General features: G+C 47.5%; 1 protein-coding gene across 4 annotated transcripts in view; it reads left to right on the top strand.

The window, feature by feature from the left end:
• Positions 1 to 1,912, top strand: part of LOC119318064 — a 15,903-nt gene extending 13,991 nt beyond the window's left edge. For 3 of the 4 annotated variants that reach the window (XM_037592571.1, XM_037592569.1, XM_037592570.1), the window contains exons 18-19: positions 420 to 788; positions 862 to 1,912. In XM_037592571.1, coding sequence (XP_037448468.1) covers positions 420 to 788; positions 862 to 1,029 — 537 coding nt within the window. In that variant the 3' untranslated portion in view covers positions 1,030 to 1,912. The remainder of the gene's footprint in view (positions 1 to 419; positions 789 to 861) is intronic. The other variant, XM_037592572.1, reaches the window with a different exon arrangement.
• The last annotated feature ends 17,737 nt before the right edge of the window (positions 1,913 to 19,649 follow it).

The raw sequence follows: 19,649 nt of genomic DNA, 5'->3' as shown, positions 1-19,649 counted from the left end.
ATTTGTTCCACGTCTACTGTTTCTAAAATCTGACCTCCAATTGTTAGAGCAGTGGGATTGGTTGAATAATTAAATTAAATTGATCAGATTGAGATATATTTGGGAGGTCATTCATTCCATCTGTACTTGTTTTAAACTCTAATCTTCAACTGCCGACTGGGATTGGTTGGATTGAGTTGATCAGATTGGATTATATTTGGCATAGTCAGCGAGTCTGGTAACTATAAAAAATAAATCGTCGGTATTTTTTGACAAAAAGGAGAAGTCCAGTCCCTTGTCGTGGCTTCAATGCGTATTGTCCTATTAGATTTTGTGTAAATGTTCACAATAGCGGATGCCCTTTCAGTTTCAAATATCTTGCTGACAACAGATTGCAATGCCTACAATGAACTAATTCGCTGCGTTACTTATTTTGCCAGAGAGAGACAGTTCTGTGTGACCATGACATACTCGCCAAAACCAAGGATACTGTTGTTTTCTCCTACCGAACACCCGGAGCTAGTTCAGAATCTGCCACTACTTCGGTTAATAATAAATCATGCAGTGGAACCATGCAACGATCTGATGATGTCACGGTGGATAGCAGTATTTCTGGGATAAATACCGTCAGATTTTCCCTTAATAACAGAGATGCTGAGGGAAACACAGCTGATAGCTCAAGGACACTGATATCTTTCAAACGGAAGTTCAGTGAGAGGGGGCCACTTGCTGGTAAGCGACTTCCACAAAGATCAGTGAATGCCCTACTGAAATTGGAAGATGGAAAACAAAAAACAAAAGATAATAAGGTTTGTACTGTTTTCTTTCCAGTTGTTCAGTTATTTCTGGCACCAAGCTAATGCACAACACATGATTTTGCAGCAGGCAGAAACCTTTCAAAAGGAGCTGGTTATGACATCTGATCAAGCGTCCACACAGAACCAACGCCTTCCAAAGGGATATGCATATGTACCCCGTGATTCTCTTTCTAAAGAGAAACCATGGAAACGAAATACACAGACCCATGAACCACAAGAGCCTGGTGGATAGGGATAGCTGAAATTCACAAAAAATTTGCATGCCTAGTGTTGTCAACTGAAAAGCACAAGCATCAAGCAGTGCTGGCCTGTGCTTTTGCTGCAAGGATTACCAAACTAATTGGAATCAAGGTGTAGAATGATGCAAACCAAACTAGTTGTGAATGAGTGTTTGGTATGGGCTGGGGTGACTTGGATGAATGGAAACATAGGTGCAATTCACCTAGCAGGGCTATACAAAGACGCCTGTCACCTGTGTATATAGATTTGTTTTTTAGAGTACAGATTTTGTAATTTTTCCTTGTACATTCCTACCTTTTACAAATGCATAGTTTAGTTATGCAAAAGAGAGTGAGAATCACCATTCCTTTTTGGCTGTAGAAGAAAATAAGGGACCTGGAATGACTGCTGGGATGGCATTCCACCTGTGATTGGGAGGACGCATTTGGTAATATCTATCTAACAAGATCTGATTCATGTTATTTGTAGGAATGGAGACAGTGAAAGCAGTCCGATAGACTGGACCAGCTACTAATGTTGAGCAGGCAGTTACCGGTGAGAGCCGGTATAGCACAGGCCAAGATTGGATTGGTCCTTTTTGTGTTGATTGGTATCAGATGGTCGTCTGATGGAACCAGTAGGCTTTTGTATATATATTATTCTAGGATTAACATGATTTATGCTGACAACAGCAAAGGGGAAGTTAACATGGTTACCAGATTTTCCAGTTATGTGCTGGGATTCAGATATTTTGGTCTGAGACAGGTGTTTTCCGCTTGCCGTCCAGATTTGTAAGTTTGGTCAAATGTGTTGGCTTGTCCTGCAAGCTGCACTGGCAATGTAAAGGCATTTGTTCAGTTTTGTAATGGTAACTGTTGCCATTAATTGTGCTTGAACCCTGCCAGTTGGTGCCTGCTGTATGTTTCCAAGTGGTGATTTTCTGATGGGCTTGGGCATTGGAGCCAGGCATGTGACGTCGTTTGTACTCCTATAAATAGACACTGATGTGGCGATTTGGCGTGGAATCTCTTCAAAATTGTCTTGTGCCATTTGTATGCCTCTTTATGCTGTTGCATTTGGCTTCTGGGTGCTTGTTCTGCCAGATGCAGGTATTTGCGTGAAGATGCAAGTGCTGTTCTTGTTGCGTAGTGTTTCGGTTTATTTCTGCTGGTGATTCACGTTTAGTCGGTGTCTTGGGGCTCCACACACGACCTTGCTTTCATCACCAGGCAAAACATGTCATCTGTGCACCTGTTTTGCCACCCCTCGCCCGTAGGAGCAAGCTGTTGGTGTGTTGTTGAGGCGTTTGCCTGCGCCATAAAAGCAAGAAGCCATTCACTCACACGCTTCCAAAAACGGGCAACTGTTTCCTCTCCTGCGCAAGCTGTTGACACGTTGCTAGAGACAGTAGTGAAACAGAACACATGCCCAATTCAGAAGTCATGAGATGGAGAACATGGCACATGTGTAAGCTATCTAAAAAAACCCGAATCACATTCTTCTTTTTTGCCGTAGAAAAAAGGAAATACCACGGTGCCACTTGGTTTCTCCGACTGCGCGCGCAGAGGCGCAGGCGCCTGTTCGACCGTAGCCAGCCACGCACGCAGCCGAGTAAAAGAAAGAGGCGCACGCCGACAGCCGTAGAAGCTTCCATGAGACCGTGACAGGCCGGCGACCGTGCAAGCAAAGCGTTCCCAGCTCGACCGAAAGCCCAAGCCGAACACTGACCATCATCCACCCCTCTCTCCTCCATCGTCGCGGTGTCCCTTATCACGGCATATCGCAATGAGAACTGTAGCATTTCTCTATTGCAATAGGCGCCTTTTTTCCAGACGTGGCTTGACTTTCTTTCCGGGAGATTCGGCCGGTCCGTGGCACTGCCTGCCGCCCAGCCCTCCGGAGCCTCTCCCTCCCTCTCCCTTGGGCTTTTCCTTTGGCACGACCCGGCCCCAACTCGCAGCAGTGCGCCGTGTTTGCTTGGCATCTCGCCCCGGCCACGCGTGGCAGCCAGTCAACCGCGAATCGAGCAGGGGAGGCCAGCCCAGCCCTGCATCGATGATACGATACGATCGGCATCCCGTCCCGTCCGTGGGATGGGACCGGCGCGTGAACAGCGACGGCCACCAACGGCAACGGCGAAGCTTTTGGAAGGAATATTTGCTGCGCGTGGCTCCGTCGCTCTCATCGCCAAAGCGTCAAGCGGCCGGGATAGACAGATAGATACAGATAGCGAGCACGGACTGTACCGCCGATCGAATCCCTCCCACACCACACCCCCGTCCATCTTGGCATGGCGCCATCGACGGCCACGATTCCGCCAACATGGCTTCTTGATCCTTCCCGGCCACGCAACGCCTTTCTACGAACTGTGTGCGCGAGAGCAACCGCGAGCCACGGATCGAGCTGTGGTACGTCCGAGTACCGTCTCGAAGGAATGCGCGTGCGTGGCAACTGGTTTTCGCGGCAGGGACTGGAACTGCGTCTGATAGGCCATGGTAATTTGTCCATGGGTCTGGCTAGGTCTCAGTCGAGACTTAATCAAGTCTCAGTCAAATGATATACAATATATAGTAAGAAAAAAGAAAAACTAAAAAGAATTTTTTGTACGAATCTACATGGAAAATCAGAGAAAGATAGCACCGACCAAGACATAACAGCGTCTGAGATTTTAAAATAAATAAATAAACGGAGCCTTTATTCATTAGAAATAACCAGTACATCGTCTGTGAGAATCATTACAATTTCATTTGAAGGCTCCTCAAACCAACTGTTAATAGCAGGATCAATCAGGTCCCCCATCTTCGTTAACAAACGCCCCCCCTTGAGCGTCACAATTTTTCTTGTCGCACAGTTTGAGATCCCGGCATCTTTTCAAATAGTATTAATATTCCAACCATTCCCCACTTGTTAAATGTAGTCGCGTTTTAGGGACTCCATCCTGGTCATGATACTTTGCCATGTAAATGAAAAGCCTGTCTTTAATTTGGTGTTCAACAAATCGCCACCAGGATGCTACTTAGCCCTTAGGATTATAGCACACAAAGAGTCAGGTTTATCAATAAGACGTCACGCCTGCTTGTCCATCATGGTTCATACTGGAATTTTATCTATTTATGGGCCAGCCCAATAACAATTTCAGAAATTCCTAATAAATCCTAGAGGCCCATTTAGTCCATTTGTGCAAGGCAAGGGATACTATTAAAGTTTAGTCCCACATTGCTAGTTTAGAGGAAGTTGGACCTCTTTATAAAGGAGGTTCTTTCCCCATATGTATGAGCATGAGAACAAGAGGGACATCCACGCGCGCTCCTCCTCCGCCGCCCGCCTCGTCACGACACACTGCGCCGCGGGTTGCGGGAATGAGCCGAGCCGCTTCGTCTCCCTCCGTTGCTTCACCTCCCGCCGCAGCCTGTTCGCGTCCTTCTCCTGTGCCTATATAAGAGAGGTCGCTCCTCTCCAGAGAGACACACCAGAAGCTCCTCTTCCTCTGATAAGGTTTTTGGGGAGCGCTCCGCGCGACTACTGGCTTCTTCATCACGGACTCCGACGACTTCTTCCCCGACATCGACTACCTCGGCGACGACATGGCTGGAGAGGATGTCGACCCCAAGTCCAGTGCTTCTGCTGCTGCTGTCCCGTACATGTTCTTGCTCTTTCTGTTAGATGTCATGACACAGTTCTTTGCTCTAGTTTCTGCCCTACATATGTTAGGTTCTACTTCATATATGCAACTTTATCTAGTGTCTGTTCTAGATGTGTTTAGTTCAAGTTCAGATATGCAGATGCTTTTTACCTTGTCTCTGTCAGAACACATGACTTGTTTTATCTCTACTATATTAGTCATGCTTTATATAGTATTTCTGTTAATAAAATCATTTGGTAAATTGCTCATATTTCCAACAATCCAAAAATCTTATTATAGGCAATTTACCCCAAGTGGTTTTGCTGCTTCCATGAGACCTTCTATATTTGAGGGTATCCACTATAAGAGGTGGCGCGTGAGGGCAGTCTTATGGTTTCAAACCATGAGTTGCTATGACGCCACTCTCGGCAAACCTGAAGGAGAGCTTGATGCTCAACAGGCACAAGCTTTTCAGAAAATGGATACTCTGTTTAAGGCTGCTCTCTTGAGTGTTCTTGGTGAGAACATAGTTGATGTTTATGCGTCAATTGATAATGGAAAAGATATGTGGGATGCACTCGATGCCAAGTTTGGGGTCTCGGATGCTGGCACTGGGCTATACATCATGGAGCAATTCTATGATTACAGGATGACTGAAGAGCGCTCCGTAGTTGAGCAAGCTCATGCGATACAGTCATTTGCTAGAGAATTTGAGCACTTTAGTTGTATGCTACCGGACAAGTTTGTTGCCGCATGTATCATCACTAAGCTTCCTCCTTCGTGGAGGAACTTTGCTACCTTACTGAAGCATAAGAGACAGAAGTTTTCTGTTCCGGATCTCATTGGCACTCTTGATGTGGAAGAAAAGACGAGAGCAAAGGACACACGTGCTCGAGGTATTGAGGAAGGATCTAGTGCCAATGTGGTACAGAAGCAGAACTTCCAGCCCAACAAGTTCAAGAACAAGGGCAAGTTTGATGGTAAAGCAAAGTTTGATGGGAAGCACAAGGTTGTCCAGCACAAGAACTTCAAGAAGAAGAATGACAAGAAGAAAGGTGTCTATCATGTGTGTGGGGATCCTGATCATTGGGCTTCTAGTTGCCCTAATCGCTATGACAAGCGTCATCCTGGGGAAGGCGGCAAGACCGTTAATGTTGTCATTGGATACACTGACATGAAGAATGATGGGTATGGTATATTTCCCACTATTCTTTCAGTATGTCATTCTCCTGATTGGTTGATTGACACGGGTGCTAATGTGCATGTATGTGGTGATATTTCCATGTTTTCGTCTTATCAGACCGCAGGGACTTCAACCATTGTCGGTGTCAAAACCGGTGGATCTCGGGTAGGGGGTCCCGAACTGTGCGTCTAGGCCAGATGGTAACAGGAGGCAGGGGACACGATGTTTTACCCAGGTTCGGGCCCTCTTGATGGAGGTAAAACCCTACGTCCTGCTTGATTGATTTGATGATATGGGTACTACAAGAGTAGATCTACCACGAGATCAGAGAGGCTAAACCCTAGAAGCTAGCCTATGATATGATTGTATGTTGTCCTACGGACTAAAACCCTTCGATTTATATAGACACCGGAGAGGGTTAGGGTTACACAAGGTCGGTTACAAAGGAGGAGATATTCATATCCGTATTGCCTAGCTTGCCTTCCACGCCAAGTAGAGTCCCATCCGGACACGAGACGAAGTCTTCAATCTTGTATCTTCATAGTCCATCAGTCCGGCCAAAGGTTATAGTCCGGCTGTCCGGAGACCCCCTAATCCAGGACTCCCTCGGTAGCCCCTGAACCAGGCTTCAATGATGATGAGTACGGCGCAGAGTATTGTCTTCGGCATTGCAAGGCGGGTTCCTCTCGAAATTCCGTGTACCTGTTGAAATAGTGTCCGGCCTTTTGTGAATGTTGCACTCCTTGGCTTCCACGCCCAATAATGGCCACTTTCCACGTGTCGAGCGAATGTGAAGAGCCAGGGTGTTTTAACATTTACCCCCCTAGCTGTGTGAATGAGCTGCCTATTAAAAAGACGAGGATTCAGATCCAAATCACACCATCTTCCCTTGGCGAGCCTTCATCGGAGCGCATTCGACAGAGATCCATTCCATCATGGCCGGTCGCCGCAGCTCCTCCTCTCGCTCCCCTAGCCCCAAGCCTGGAGATTGGGAGAGATGTTCCGTCCCGCATAGCAAATTAGTGATGCTTCAGACCAAGGGATTTCTTCCCCCAGCGTACATGGTCCCAGTTCGAGCCGGGCTTGCCACCTATAATGGCGGAGAGCAAGCGGAGAACCTTTCCAATCCCTCCAAGGGAGAGCGGGTATGCCTTGTCCCTTATTTGGTATGAGGGCTCGGATTTCCAATTCATCCGTTTCTCCGGGGGCTCCTGGAGTTCTACGGCCTCCAGTTGCATAACCTTACGCCTGCCTCCATGCTGCATATCACGGGATTCGTAACCCTTTGCGAGTTGTTTTTGGGATGTGAGGCTCATTTCGCTCTATGGAGGAAGTTGTTCTGCCTTGTGCCCCGTTCTCAGAAGGGGTCAATATATCAAGTGGGCGGAGCCGAAGTGTGGCATATTGCCGGGACCGGGTACCTGTTCGGAACCCCAAAGAAGACGTCCGAAGACTGGCCTTCAGAATGGTTTTATATAGAAGACGTCCCCCTCCCGGATCCTATTAGAATCGGCCTTCCTGAGTTCGACAACGCCCCTTTGAAGAAGCGCCGGAGCTGGCGTTCATGGAGCTCCCAGGAAGAAGAGGACAGGGACGTTCTTTACCTGATGAGCCGGATAAGTTTTTTAGCTCGATCCGGATTAACCATGATCGAGGTCATGGCCATATGTATTATGCGGGGGGTGCAGCCGCTTCAATATAGAGGCCACCCCATGTGGGATTTCAACGGGGAGGATGACACCACCTGCCACGGCCGCAAAGGGCCGGGATCGGCTGCTGAACTAATAAAGATCTTATCCACTTTGTACAAGGGAGAAGAGGAGGAATTCCTTCGTGTCAACCCGCAGGGCGGATTTTCTATGTACAATTCTCCGAGTTGGGTAAGCGGAGACTTTTTCTCACCCATCCGTTTCGTATTCCCGTAGTTAAGTATTCAGTCTAGCGATTTCATCGCAGGAGCTGCGCCAAGCTATAAAGGAGATAAACAGCCCTCCTCCACAACCCGAGGACCCTGGACGGTCCCTCGACCCGGCCTCCCAGGAGGATCCGGACATATCTGTGGAGCTGATCGATGGGGTATTTTACCAATCGAGTAATGACAACGCTTTGGTGGCCATTACGGCCGATTACCCTGGGCTACTTCCAGCCTCACAGGTGACTGAGACCGAAGTCCCAGCACTTCAAAAGGGAATCCGTCCTTGCGCTTTTTTGATTGCCGTATAACAGCCGTGTTTTGCAGGGGAGGTCCTCGAGGCAGAAGGCCGAGCCTGCGGCGACTGGCCAACAAGGGACCGCGAGGCCAGGCAGGCTAAAAAGACCCGTAGTCCGGATTGAGACACCGACGCAGCGGTACGGCGCGCCGTCTTTATTGCAAGACATTATTCTCAGAGGCATATTAAGCCCATGCCTTCTTTTCAGGAAAAAGAGCGCTCGCCGGACTATACCCGGAGAGGCTACCAATCGCGCCTCCACAAGCCAGGCTCCAAGGCCAGATTCGAAGGCGGGAACTAATACGAGGCGTGCGTCGGGTGCTCCACCGATAGAGGATGCGGATAAACTGTCCACCACCCATTCTGAGGTGGAAAGTGCCATGAACCACAGGCGTCGCCGGACTGTTCTTTGTGACACTTGTTTCTCCCAAGAGGCATTGGATGCCTTCAACTCGGGAGACGCGCACCTCCGTGCCGCTCAAAATGGTCTAGCTAGAGCCACAGAGCAGTATGTAAAAGACATACGGGTGAGAAAATTTGGTGATTATATATATTAGTAGCCCCTGAGACTTGAAACAGTTAGGATAACTGATTTAAGGATCATTTGTTATGCAGGTTCTTACAGAAAAGAATACTCAACTGTCCCAGGAGCTGGAAGTTTGCAAAGCCCAACTTCAGGCCACACTGGCCACAGCAGGGGAGCCCAAAGAGACCCCCTCTGGTAACATATCCTTCGAATGATAAGTATCATATAGAATGCGGCGTATATGCAAATCTGACGATAAAATTGCAGATGACGCTGGAGTAAATCCGGATAAGCAACAACTCCTACGCCAGCTGAAGGCCGGTGAGAGCGTGCTTACGAGGATGAGGTAGGAGAAAAATGATCTCCTAGATGCCAACACCAAGCTGGGCGTGGAATTACAAGATGTTCGTGCCCAACTGTCGGACTCTGTTAAGGAAAATCGGTGGCTTTGACGCGGCATATTTAGTAAGTGCTTGAACGAACTTTGAAAAGGAGTTCGGCGAGGAAGCTGGCTGACAGAGTTATGTCTGTAGGTATGCTAACAGGTCGTCCTGCCGAGAAAATGCCCGGTTCAACGGGTGACCTTCTTCCCGAGCTCTCACAGCTGCACGAATGAGTTCGGCAGGTGATGCAAGGCGTCGCCCAGGCCTTGTGGCCATCCGTCTCCATACCTGAAGGTCTTGGAGAGCTTGCAAAAAAGCTAAAGGGAGCGCGGCGGCGCTTCTGATTATGGAAGATATCGGCCTGCCGTCAGGGCGCCAGGGAAGCCTGGGCAATGGTGAAGACACGATACACGAAGGCTGACCCGAACCATATGACCGAAGTCGGACCTATGGGGCCCGATGGGAAAGAAATCCCTGTGAGCTTAGTGTACGGCCAAGTAGAATTGGCCGCAAAGTATTCCCAACAGGACTGTAGACTAGACAGCCTATTGGATGGTATTGAAGAGGAATCCAACCCGTCAAATTGACTATGTAATTTTAAAGTGACATGTATAATGCTTTCTAGCCGGATTGTAGATCGTTTGTCGTGGCGGACCTTTTTGCTTCGACCTCGGGACCCGACGGTCCGGAGTGTATCCGAATACCCTCTCGGTTATGTAAGAACCGGGGCATGCGTGGAGACCAGGCGTAGGGGTCATTAGTGCTTTATCAGACAAGTGCCCAACTAGTTATGTTATATTACATGGGTAGTAAGAAACATCTTCTAGGGAGAATAGTTTTGTTAAGGGTTCCTTTCCCTGGGTAAGCATGCCCTAAAGTGCATGTTCGGACTACGACAAGAAGCGCAGAAAAAGCATCAGGGGGCAGATATGGATAATAAATAAAAGTCATCTTTTGTTCACCGACCGAATATTCCCTTAAGAACGCTAGCTTTAGGCTTCACCCAGTGTGAGTTACACGTCCGGCTGACCCGGCGATAACAATCGCAGAGGTGCTCCCCTTTTGCCCTAGCCGAATTAACGGGAATGTAGGGCATAAATACAAGAGCCAGGCAACCCAGCTTGGCCAAAACTTAAGTCATATCGATGCATATAATGGTGAAAAAAGATACATGCGGAAGTATAACACATGTGTTTGGCGTGAGGCCCAGGTAAATAATTTAAGCTTCTGTGAAAGAAGCCCCCAGGTATGAAGAGTGCGGCTAGCGCATCTGTAATGTATGAGTGAGGCACAAGGTGACCCTTGAAGGCCTAGAGAAATAAAAGAAAGAAAGGGAAACAAGACAGATGATGCATATGCAGAAAATAGACAAAGGGAGGGGACTAACATAGAGTCCGGTGCTAGGCATAGAATCTTCGAAGCCTGGCTGCGTTCCATGGGTTCGGCTAGAGTCGACTAGTCGATGCATCCCGCAGTCGGTACGCTCCACCGGTCAGAACTTGGTCGATAATGAAGGGGCCTTCCCATTTGGGCTCGAGCTTATTCTTTTTCTTATCCGGCAGTCGTAGAACTAGTTCGCTAACGTTATAAGTTTTGGCCCGTATTTCTCTGCTTTGGTATCTGCAAGTCTGTTGCTGGTAAATGCGGAATGGGCTTTGGCTACGCCGCGCTCTTCCTCCAAGGTGTCCAGACTGTCCTGCCGATCGAGCTCGACTTCTCTTTCTTCGTACATGCGCACTCGAGGTGAGTCATGAATTATGTCACAGGGCAGGACTGCCTCTGCGCCGTACACCATAAAAAATGGTGTATATTCGGTACTACAATTCAGCGTGGTCCGCAGTCCCTAGAGTACGGAGTCGAGCTCCTCTGCGTGTCAGACTCCGTTAAGGAGCGCAGTAATGTGGGTTTAATGCCGCTCATTATAAGACCATTTGCTCGTTCGACTTGACCGTTGGTTTGTGGGTGATAGACTGAAGCATAATTGAGCTTGATGCCCATTTTGCAGCACCAGAGTTTTACCTCGTCGGCCATGAAGTTTGTGCCGTTATCAGTGATGATGCTGTGGGGGACGTCGTAACGGTGTACAACCCCGGATATGAAATCTATCACCGGTCCGGATTCGGCTGTTTTAACCGGTTTAGCCTCTATCCATTTGGTGAATTTATCCACCATGACCAATAAGTATTTTTTTCTTGTGGATTCCCCCTTTAAGGGATCCAACCATGTCAAGCCCCCAGACCGTGAAGGGCCATGTAATGGGGATTGTTTGGAGGGTGGTGGGTGGCATGTGGCTTTGATTTGCAACGAGCTGGCAACCGGCGCAACGTTGGACCAAGTCCTGTGCATCTGCTCGGGCCGTTGGCCAATAGAATCATGTACGGAAGGCCTTGCTTACAAGAGCTCGGGCTGCGGCGTGATGACCGCCGAGTCCGGCATGAATTTCTGCCAAAAGGTTCTGCCCTTCCTCTTCGGAGATGCACCTTTGAAGGACTCCGGTAGCGCTTTTTTGTACAGTTCTCCCTCATGGACCCTGTAGGCCTTGGATCGCCGCACTATGCAACATGCCTCATTTTAGTCCTCCGAAAGTTCCTGTCTAGTTAGGTAGGCCAGGAATGGTTCTGTCCACGGGGCAATAATGGCCATTATTTCGTGGGCTGAATGTGTTATTTCGGTTGCGGAGCCTCCGATTGTGTCAGAGAGTTCGGTATCGGGTATTTTGGCCGGGTCCGGACTGTTGTTACCGGTGTCCCCTTCCCATGCTACAGATGGCTTGAAGAGCCTTTCCAGAAATATGTTGGGAGGGACCGTGTCGTGTTTTGCGCCGATGCGGGTGAGGATATCCGCCGCCTGATTGTTTTCCCGAGCCACATGGTGAAATTCGAGCCCCTCGAACCGACCTGACATTTTTAAGAAAACATTGCGATAAGCTGCCATTTTCGGATCCTTGGCATCAAAGTCTCCATTTATTTGGAATATCGCGAGGTTCGAATCCCTGCGCACCTCTAGGCGTTGAATGCCCATGGATACTGCCATCCGGAAACCATGTAGAAGGGCCTCATATTCGGCTGCGTTGTTGGAGTCCGTATACATTATCTGTAGTACGTATTGAACGGTATCTCCTGTTGGGGACGTCAAAACGACGCCAGCCCCTAGACCAGCCAACATTTTGGAGCCGTCGAAGTGCATGATCCTGTTTGAATATGTGCCGTACTCTTTAGGGAGTTCGGCTTCCGTCCACTCAGCGACGAAGTCAGCCAAAACTTGCGACTTAATAGCTCGCCGTGGCTTGTAAGTTATGTCAAACGGGAGGAGCTCAATGACCCATTTGGCAACCCGGCCCGTCGCGTCGCGGTTGTTTATAATATCGTTAAGTGGTACTTCCGAGGCTACCGTTATCGAACACTCTTGAAAGTAGTGTCGCAGCTTCCGGGATGCCATAAATACCGCGTACGCTATCTTTTGATAATGCGGGTACCGTGATTTGCATGGAGTAAGGACAGTGGACACATAGTAAACCGGCTTTTGAAGGGGGAATATGTGTCCGTCCACTTCTCGCTCGACGACGAGCACTGCGCTTACTACTTGATGAGTTGCCGCAATGTATAATAGCATTGGTTCGCCAATGTTTGGCGCGGCCAGGACTGGGTTTGTTGCCAATATGGCTTTTATTTCGTTGAGTCCGGCCATGACGGCATCCGTCCACTCGAAGTGTTCGGTGCGCCGGAGGAGGCGATAAAGGGGTAATGCCTTTTCTCCCAAGCGGGAGATAAACCGGCTTAGAACCGCCATGCATCCAGTCAATTTTTGTATTTGTTTGAGGTCTGTTGGGGTAGCCAACTGTGACAACGCTTGGATTTTGGCCGAATTAGCTTCAATACCTCTACTGGAGGCAATGAATTCCAGGAGCTTTCCGGCTGGTACGCCGAAAACATATTTTTCCGGATTGAGCTTGATGTCATATGTTCGGAGGTTGTCGAATGTGAGCCTCAAGTCGTCTACTAGAGTTTCGACATGCTTAGTTTTAACGACCACGTCATCTACGTATGCCTCCACTGTTTTGCCGATCTGGTTTGCCAGACATGTCTGAATCATGCGCTAATATGTTGCGCCGGCGTTTTTGAGCCCGAAGGGCATTGTGTTGAAACAGAATGAGCCGTATGGTGTGATGAATGCCGTTGCGGCTTGGTCTGGCTCTGCCATTTTAATTTGATGATAGCCGGAGTATGCGTCGAGGAAACACAATGAATCGTGTCCTGCGGTAACATCGATGATTTGATCGATGCGGGGGAGGGGGAAGGGATCCTTTGGGCAGGCCTGGTTAAGGTCCTTAAAATTGACGCACAAGCGCCAGGATTTGTCCTGAAAGAATTCCTTATATAACACTACTTTAAAATCATCTTCCCTATTTAACACTGATAAAATATTTCTTCCCTATCTAACTCGGACTCTAAACTTTGTTCCCAATATAACACTTCCATCCGTTTTGTGAGCTAACAGTGTTAACTTGCACATGAAGTGACAATATTACCCCTGTAACTAATATATGATATTTTTTACTCCTCTTTCCCATGCCTCTGTGTGTTTTTTTCTTTGAAGTGGTTTTGTACGGAGCTATGTCAAAATACTTATACTTGGCGTTGTAGAAAAAGAAGAAAAAACAATAACAACGGCAAGCACACACACGTGTACTGGCACATTAGTTAGTGACTCATTCATGCATGTGGGTTCTCCTTCACGTACCCATCCATGGATGCATTGTGAGCAAGTACACGGTGATGACATGATCATGGCCATCCGATACTTATCGTTTGTACATACCTGAATATCTGCGGCGGACGAAGACACACGTATACATACTCGAATATCCACGCGCGTACATGCAAGCACACATACATACCTGAATACTCATACACCTGTGTATGTATGGTTAAAGAATTTTTTTATTTCCAGGCGTGTTGACTAGGAACCGATCAACTTGGTCGTGGGGGCAAGGAAAGGCATCAACGATCCAGAATATCCGGACTGCTGCGATGCGTCTGACCCACTCATACGCAGGCATCGCAAGGGGAACTCACGCACCCATACACGCACGTAGCATCCAGGAAGAACTCACGCACAAACATCAGAAGATATACAAGGGAAAGGAGAGGGCGGACCCAGAGAGATACAAGAGAAAGGAGAGGGCGCACCCCCAGCTAACGATCAGATAGATACCCCGCAAAAAAAGATCAAATAGATGTTTGAGGGTAAAAATGTCATTTCATGTGCCATTTAACACTGTTACCTCAGAAAATGGATGAAAGTGTTATATTGGGAACAAAATTTAAAGTTGAAGTTAGATAGGGAAGAAATATTTTTCCAGTGTCAAATAGGGCATCATATTTTAGGGTAGTATTAAATAAGGAATTCTCTCATTTGTCCTTCTTTGGTACCATCACCAGGTTTGCTAGTCAGTCCGGATGTTTTATGTCTCTGATGAATCCGGCCTCCAATAGCTTCGCTAGTTCCTCTCCCATGGCTTGTCTCTTAGGTTCGGAGAAACATCGAAGAGCCTGCTTGACTGGCTTGAATCCTTTTAGGATATTTAGGCTGTGCTCAGCCAGCCTGCGTGGGATTCCTGGCATGTCTGAAGGGTGCCAGGCAAAAATGTCCCAGTTCTCGCGTAGGAACTCTCGCAGTGCGGCGTCGACATCAGGATTTAATTGTGCCCCGATGGAAGCTGTTTTTGTAGGGTCCGTTGGATGGACTTGGAATTTGACTATTTCGTCCGCTGGTTTAAAGGAGGTGGACTTGGATCTTTTATCGAGTATCACGTCGTCCCTGTTCACCGTGGAGCGCATCGCAGTTAGTTCCTCGGCCTCTAGGGCTTCGGATAGTGCCTCAAGGGCCAGTGCAGCTGTCTTATTTTCGGTGCAGAGTGCTATGTCCGGATCACTAGCAAGAGTGATGATTCCATTGGGCCCGGACATTTTGAGCTTCATTTACCCGTAATGGGGTATGGCTTGGAAGATTATAAACGCCTCCCGCCCTAATAGAGAGTGGTATCCGCTGCTGAACGGGGCCACTTGGAATGTAATTTCTTCGGACCTGTAATTATCCGGCGTGCCGAATACCACGTCTAGTGTGATTTTTCCAGCACAGCGTGCTTCCCGACTGGGGATGATTCCTCTAAAGGTTGTGCTACTTTGCTCAATGCGGCTCCAGTCTATTTCCATGTTTTGAAGAGTTTCCTCATAGATGAGGTTTAATCCGCTGCCGCCGTCCATGAGTACCTTGGTGAGTCGAAAGCCGTCCACGATTGGACTAAGGACCAGTGCGGCTGGTGCTCGGGCTGTTCGGAATTTGGGTTCGTCACTAGCATTGAAGGTAATAGCCGTGTCACTCCAAGGATTTATTTCTGCTATGTGGCAGATTTCGGCCATGCTGCGGAGTGTTCGCTTGCGTCTATTATTTGACGCGAAGGCCTCAAAGACCGTTAACACCGTATTGTTGTCCACGGGATGGTGCTCTGTGGTATTTGGGAGGAGTAGATCCTCACCACTTTTGGCCACCTGCCGGAGTATCCAACATGCTCTAAGACTGTGCGTTGGTATTGCATCCACTGTACTATGAATTTTGCAGGGTCCGTTGAGCCATCCATCCAGTACGGTTCCTTGCCCCGTAGAGGGATTTTGCTTTTTGGTAGTTAACCCAGGTGTATTGTGATAATGCACCCTTTTATTTCGGACTGGGTTTGTATTCAGGGCCGGATTATCCCAAAATTTTATTTTGATTTTCTAGGCGCTTTCCATCGCACAGTACTTTCGTACTATGGACACCAAGTCGGCAAAGCGTGTAATTTCACGGTGACTTATGGCGTTGAGGATTCCCTTGTCCGTGCAATTATTGCAGAAGAATGAAATTGCGTCTTCCTCGCGGCAGTCCTTTATCCTGTTCATGACCAGGAGGAATCTGGCCCAGTAATGGTGTACTGTTTCTTCAGGCTCTTGCCTAATTTGGGATAGATCGCGTATGTTTGGGTGGGTGGTTGGAATTGAATCCGAATCCTCACCTAATCTGAGACTCAGGGGCCAAGGAGTTTCCGAACTCGGAAGTTTGGATTCTTGGATGTTTTCCGATAAATCTAGCCCGCTGCATGATACTAGGTTCAGGCCTTGAGTGACGTCCTCCCCTCCGCGGGTATCTGACTTGGAGGGATCGGGAATCCGGACATAGCTAGTCCTTAAGATATATGAAGGGTTGCCGCATTGTTCCTCCACCACTGCAACGTGATGGGTGACCTGGGGAGAGTTGATCTCTCTTAGATCGGGTTTAGGCCCAATCTGATCGTAGTCTGTAGCGACTCCCAGGGCGGCAATGCCATCCAAGAGCTCATTCAGGGAAGAGAGCTCCATTGGATCTAACTGCTCGGCGAGTTCCGAGTTGACGTGAAGATTGCTTTCGATGACCCGAGAAGTCATCGTCGGCGCAACGGTCGAACAGGCGGTCATAAAAAAACCACCTAGCCGGAGAGTTTGGCCGATAGCCAAAGCTCCCTCAGCAACAGTGCCGTCTTTAAAGACGGGATGAGACATCCTTCCTGGTGGCGACGACACAGCGGAACTCTCAATGAAAGCACCAATGTCGGTGTCAAAACCGGCGGATCTCGGGTAGGGGGTCCCGAACTATGCGTCTAGGCCGGATGGTAACAGGAGGCAGGGGACACGATGTTTTACCCAGGTTCGGGCCCTCTTGATGGAGGTAAAACCCTACGTCCTGCTTGATTGATATTGATGATATGGGTAGTTCAAGAGTAGATCTACCACGAGATCAAAGAGGCTAAACCTTAGAAGCTAGCCTATGGTATGATTGTATGTTGTCCTACGGACTAAAACCCTTCGGTTTATATAGACACCGGAGAGGGTTAGGGTTACACAAGGTCGGTTACAAAGGAGGAGATATTCATATCCGTATTGCCTAGCTTGCCTTCCACGCCAAGTAGAGTCCCATCCGGACACGAGACGAAGTCTTCAATCTTATATCTTCATAGTCCATCAGTCCGGCCAAAGGCTATAGTCCCGCTGTCCGGAGACCCCCTAATCCAGGACTCCCTCAACCGTGCTAATGGGCAACGGTTCAAGTGCTTCTGTTCGTGGTGTTGGCACGGTCGATCTGAAGTTTACTTCGGGGAAGATCGTGCGGCTGAAGAACGTGCATTATGCCCCATCTGTAAATAAAAATCTTGTTAGCGGATCTCTTCTGTGTAGAGATGGCTATAAGCTTGTCTTTGAGTCGAATAAATTTGTAATATCGAAGTATGGAACCTTTGTTGGTAAATGCTATGAGTCAGGAGGCCTGTTTCGTTTATCCTTATCAGACGTTTGCAATAAAGTTGTTAATCATGTTTGCAACAATAGTGAATCAAATGTGTGGCATTCACGTCTTTGTCATGTTAACTTTGGTTGCATGTCGCGACTAGCTAAGTTGAACTTAATCCCTAGTTTCACCACTGTCAAGGGATCAAAGTGTCAAGTTTGTGTGCAAGCTAAGCAACCTCGTAAGTCTCACACGACTGCGGAAACAAGAAATCTTGCACCACTAGAGCTCATGCATTCAGATCTATGTGAAATGAATGGTGTTTTTACAAAAGGTGGAAAGAAATATTTCATGACATTAATTGACGAATCCACTAGATACTGTCTTGTGTATCTTCTGAAATCTAAGGATGATGCTTTGAACTTTTTCAAGATCTATAAAGCTGAAGTGGAAAATCAACTTGATCAGAAAATCAAGAGGCTTAGGTCCGACCGTGGTGGAGAGTATTTTTCCAATGAATTTGATGCTTTTTGTGCGGAACATGGTATAATACATGAGAGGATGCCTCCCTGTTCACCTCAGTCAAATGGGGTGGTCGAAAGAAAGAACCGTACTTTAACTGATTTGGTTAACGCCATGTTAGACACATCGGGTCTCTCTAAGGCATGTCATGTCCTAAACCGAGTTCCCACAAAGAACAAAGAGATAACTCCATTCGAGGAATGGGAGAAGAAAAGGTTAAAACTCTCTTATCTACGAACATGGGGTTGTTTGGCGAAAGTCAATGTTCCAATTCCAAAGAAGCGAAAGCTTGGACCAAAGACCGTGGATTGTGTTTTCCTGGGATATGTTTTTCATAGCATTGGCTATAGATTCTTGGTTGTAAAATCCAAGGTACTTGACATGCATGTCGGTACGATCATGGAGTCGAATGATGCGACTTTCTTTGAAGATATCTTTCCCATGAAGGATATGGCTACCTCATCTAGTCACGATTTGCCTAGTTCATCGAATTAGGAACCAGTTACAATTACCGAACCTGCCATTTCGATGGAATACTTTGAAAGTCATGTGGAGGAAAACAATGAAGTTCCTACTAGGAGCAAGAGACAGAGGACTGCAAAGTCTTTTGGTGATGATTTTCTTGTATATCTCATAGATGACACTCCCAGTTCTATTTCAGAGGCCTATGCATCTGAAGATGCTGACTACTGGAAAGAAGCGGTTTGTAGCGAGATGGATTCCATCTTGGCGAATGAAACTTGGGAGATAACTGATCGTACTTATGGGTGCAAACCTATAGGATGTAAGTGAGTATTCAAGAAGAAGCTTAGGCTTGATGGTACTATTGAAAAATACAAGGCTCGGCTCGTGGCTAAGGGTTATACCCAAAAGGAAGGTGAAGACTTCTTTGATACTTACTCACCTGTGGCTCAACTGACCACTATTCGAGTTCTACTTTCACTAGCTGTCTCACATGGTCTTCTCGTTCATCAAATGGATATTAAGACTGCTTTCCTAAATGGAGAGTTGGACGAGGAAATTTATATAGAACAACCAGATGGGTTTGTACTAGATGGTCAGGAAGGAAAAGTGTGCAAGTTGCTGAAGTCTCTGTATGGACTCAAGCAAGCACCCAAACAGTGCCATGAGAAGTTTGAAAGAATTTTAACAGCTGTAGGCTTTGTTGTGAACGAAGCTGACAAATGTGTATACTATCGCCATGGTGAGGGCGAGAGAGTTATCCTTTGCTTGTATGTTGATGACATACTGATTTTCGGAACAAATCTGAATGTTATTAAGGGGGTCAAGGATTTCCTATCTCGTTGTTTTGAGATGAAGGATTTAGGAGTGGCTGATGCCATTCTGAACATCAAATTGTTGAGAGACAATGATGGTGGGATTACATTGCTTCAATCTCACTATGTGAAGAAGATCTTGAGTCGCTTTGGCTATAGTGACTGCAAGCCCTCTCCAACACCATATGATGCGAGTGTGTTACTTCGAAAGAATCGAAGAATTTCTAGAGATCAATTGAAATATTCTCAGATTATTGGCTCGCTTATGTACTTAGCCAGTGCTACAAGACCTGACATCTCTTTTGTTGTTAGCAAACTGAGTCGGTTTGTCTCAAAACCAGGAGATGTGCATTGGAAAGCTCTAGAGAGAGTTTTGCGTTATTTGAAAGGCACTGCGAATTATGGAATTCACTACACCGGGCGCCCAAAGGTGCTTGAAGGGTATAATGACTCAAACTGGATCTCAGATGCTGATGAGATAAAGGCCACAAGCGGTTACGTATTCACTCATGGAGGTGGCGCTGTCTCTTGGAAGTCTTGCAAGCAGACCATCTTAACGAGGTCAACAATGGAAGCAGAATTCACAACACTAGATACGGCTACGGTCGAAGCAGA

Source organism: Triticum dicoccoides, chromosome 6A (genome assembly GCF_002162155.2).
Source record: "Triticum dicoccoides isolate Atlit2015 ecotype Zavitan chromosome 6A, WEW_v2.0, whole genome shotgun sequence".
NCBI classification, from domain to species: Eukaryota; Viridiplantae; Streptophyta; class Magnoliopsida; order Poales; family Poaceae; genus Triticum; species Triticum dicoccoides.
This window is presented reverse-complemented; position numbering and strand designations above follow the sequence as displayed.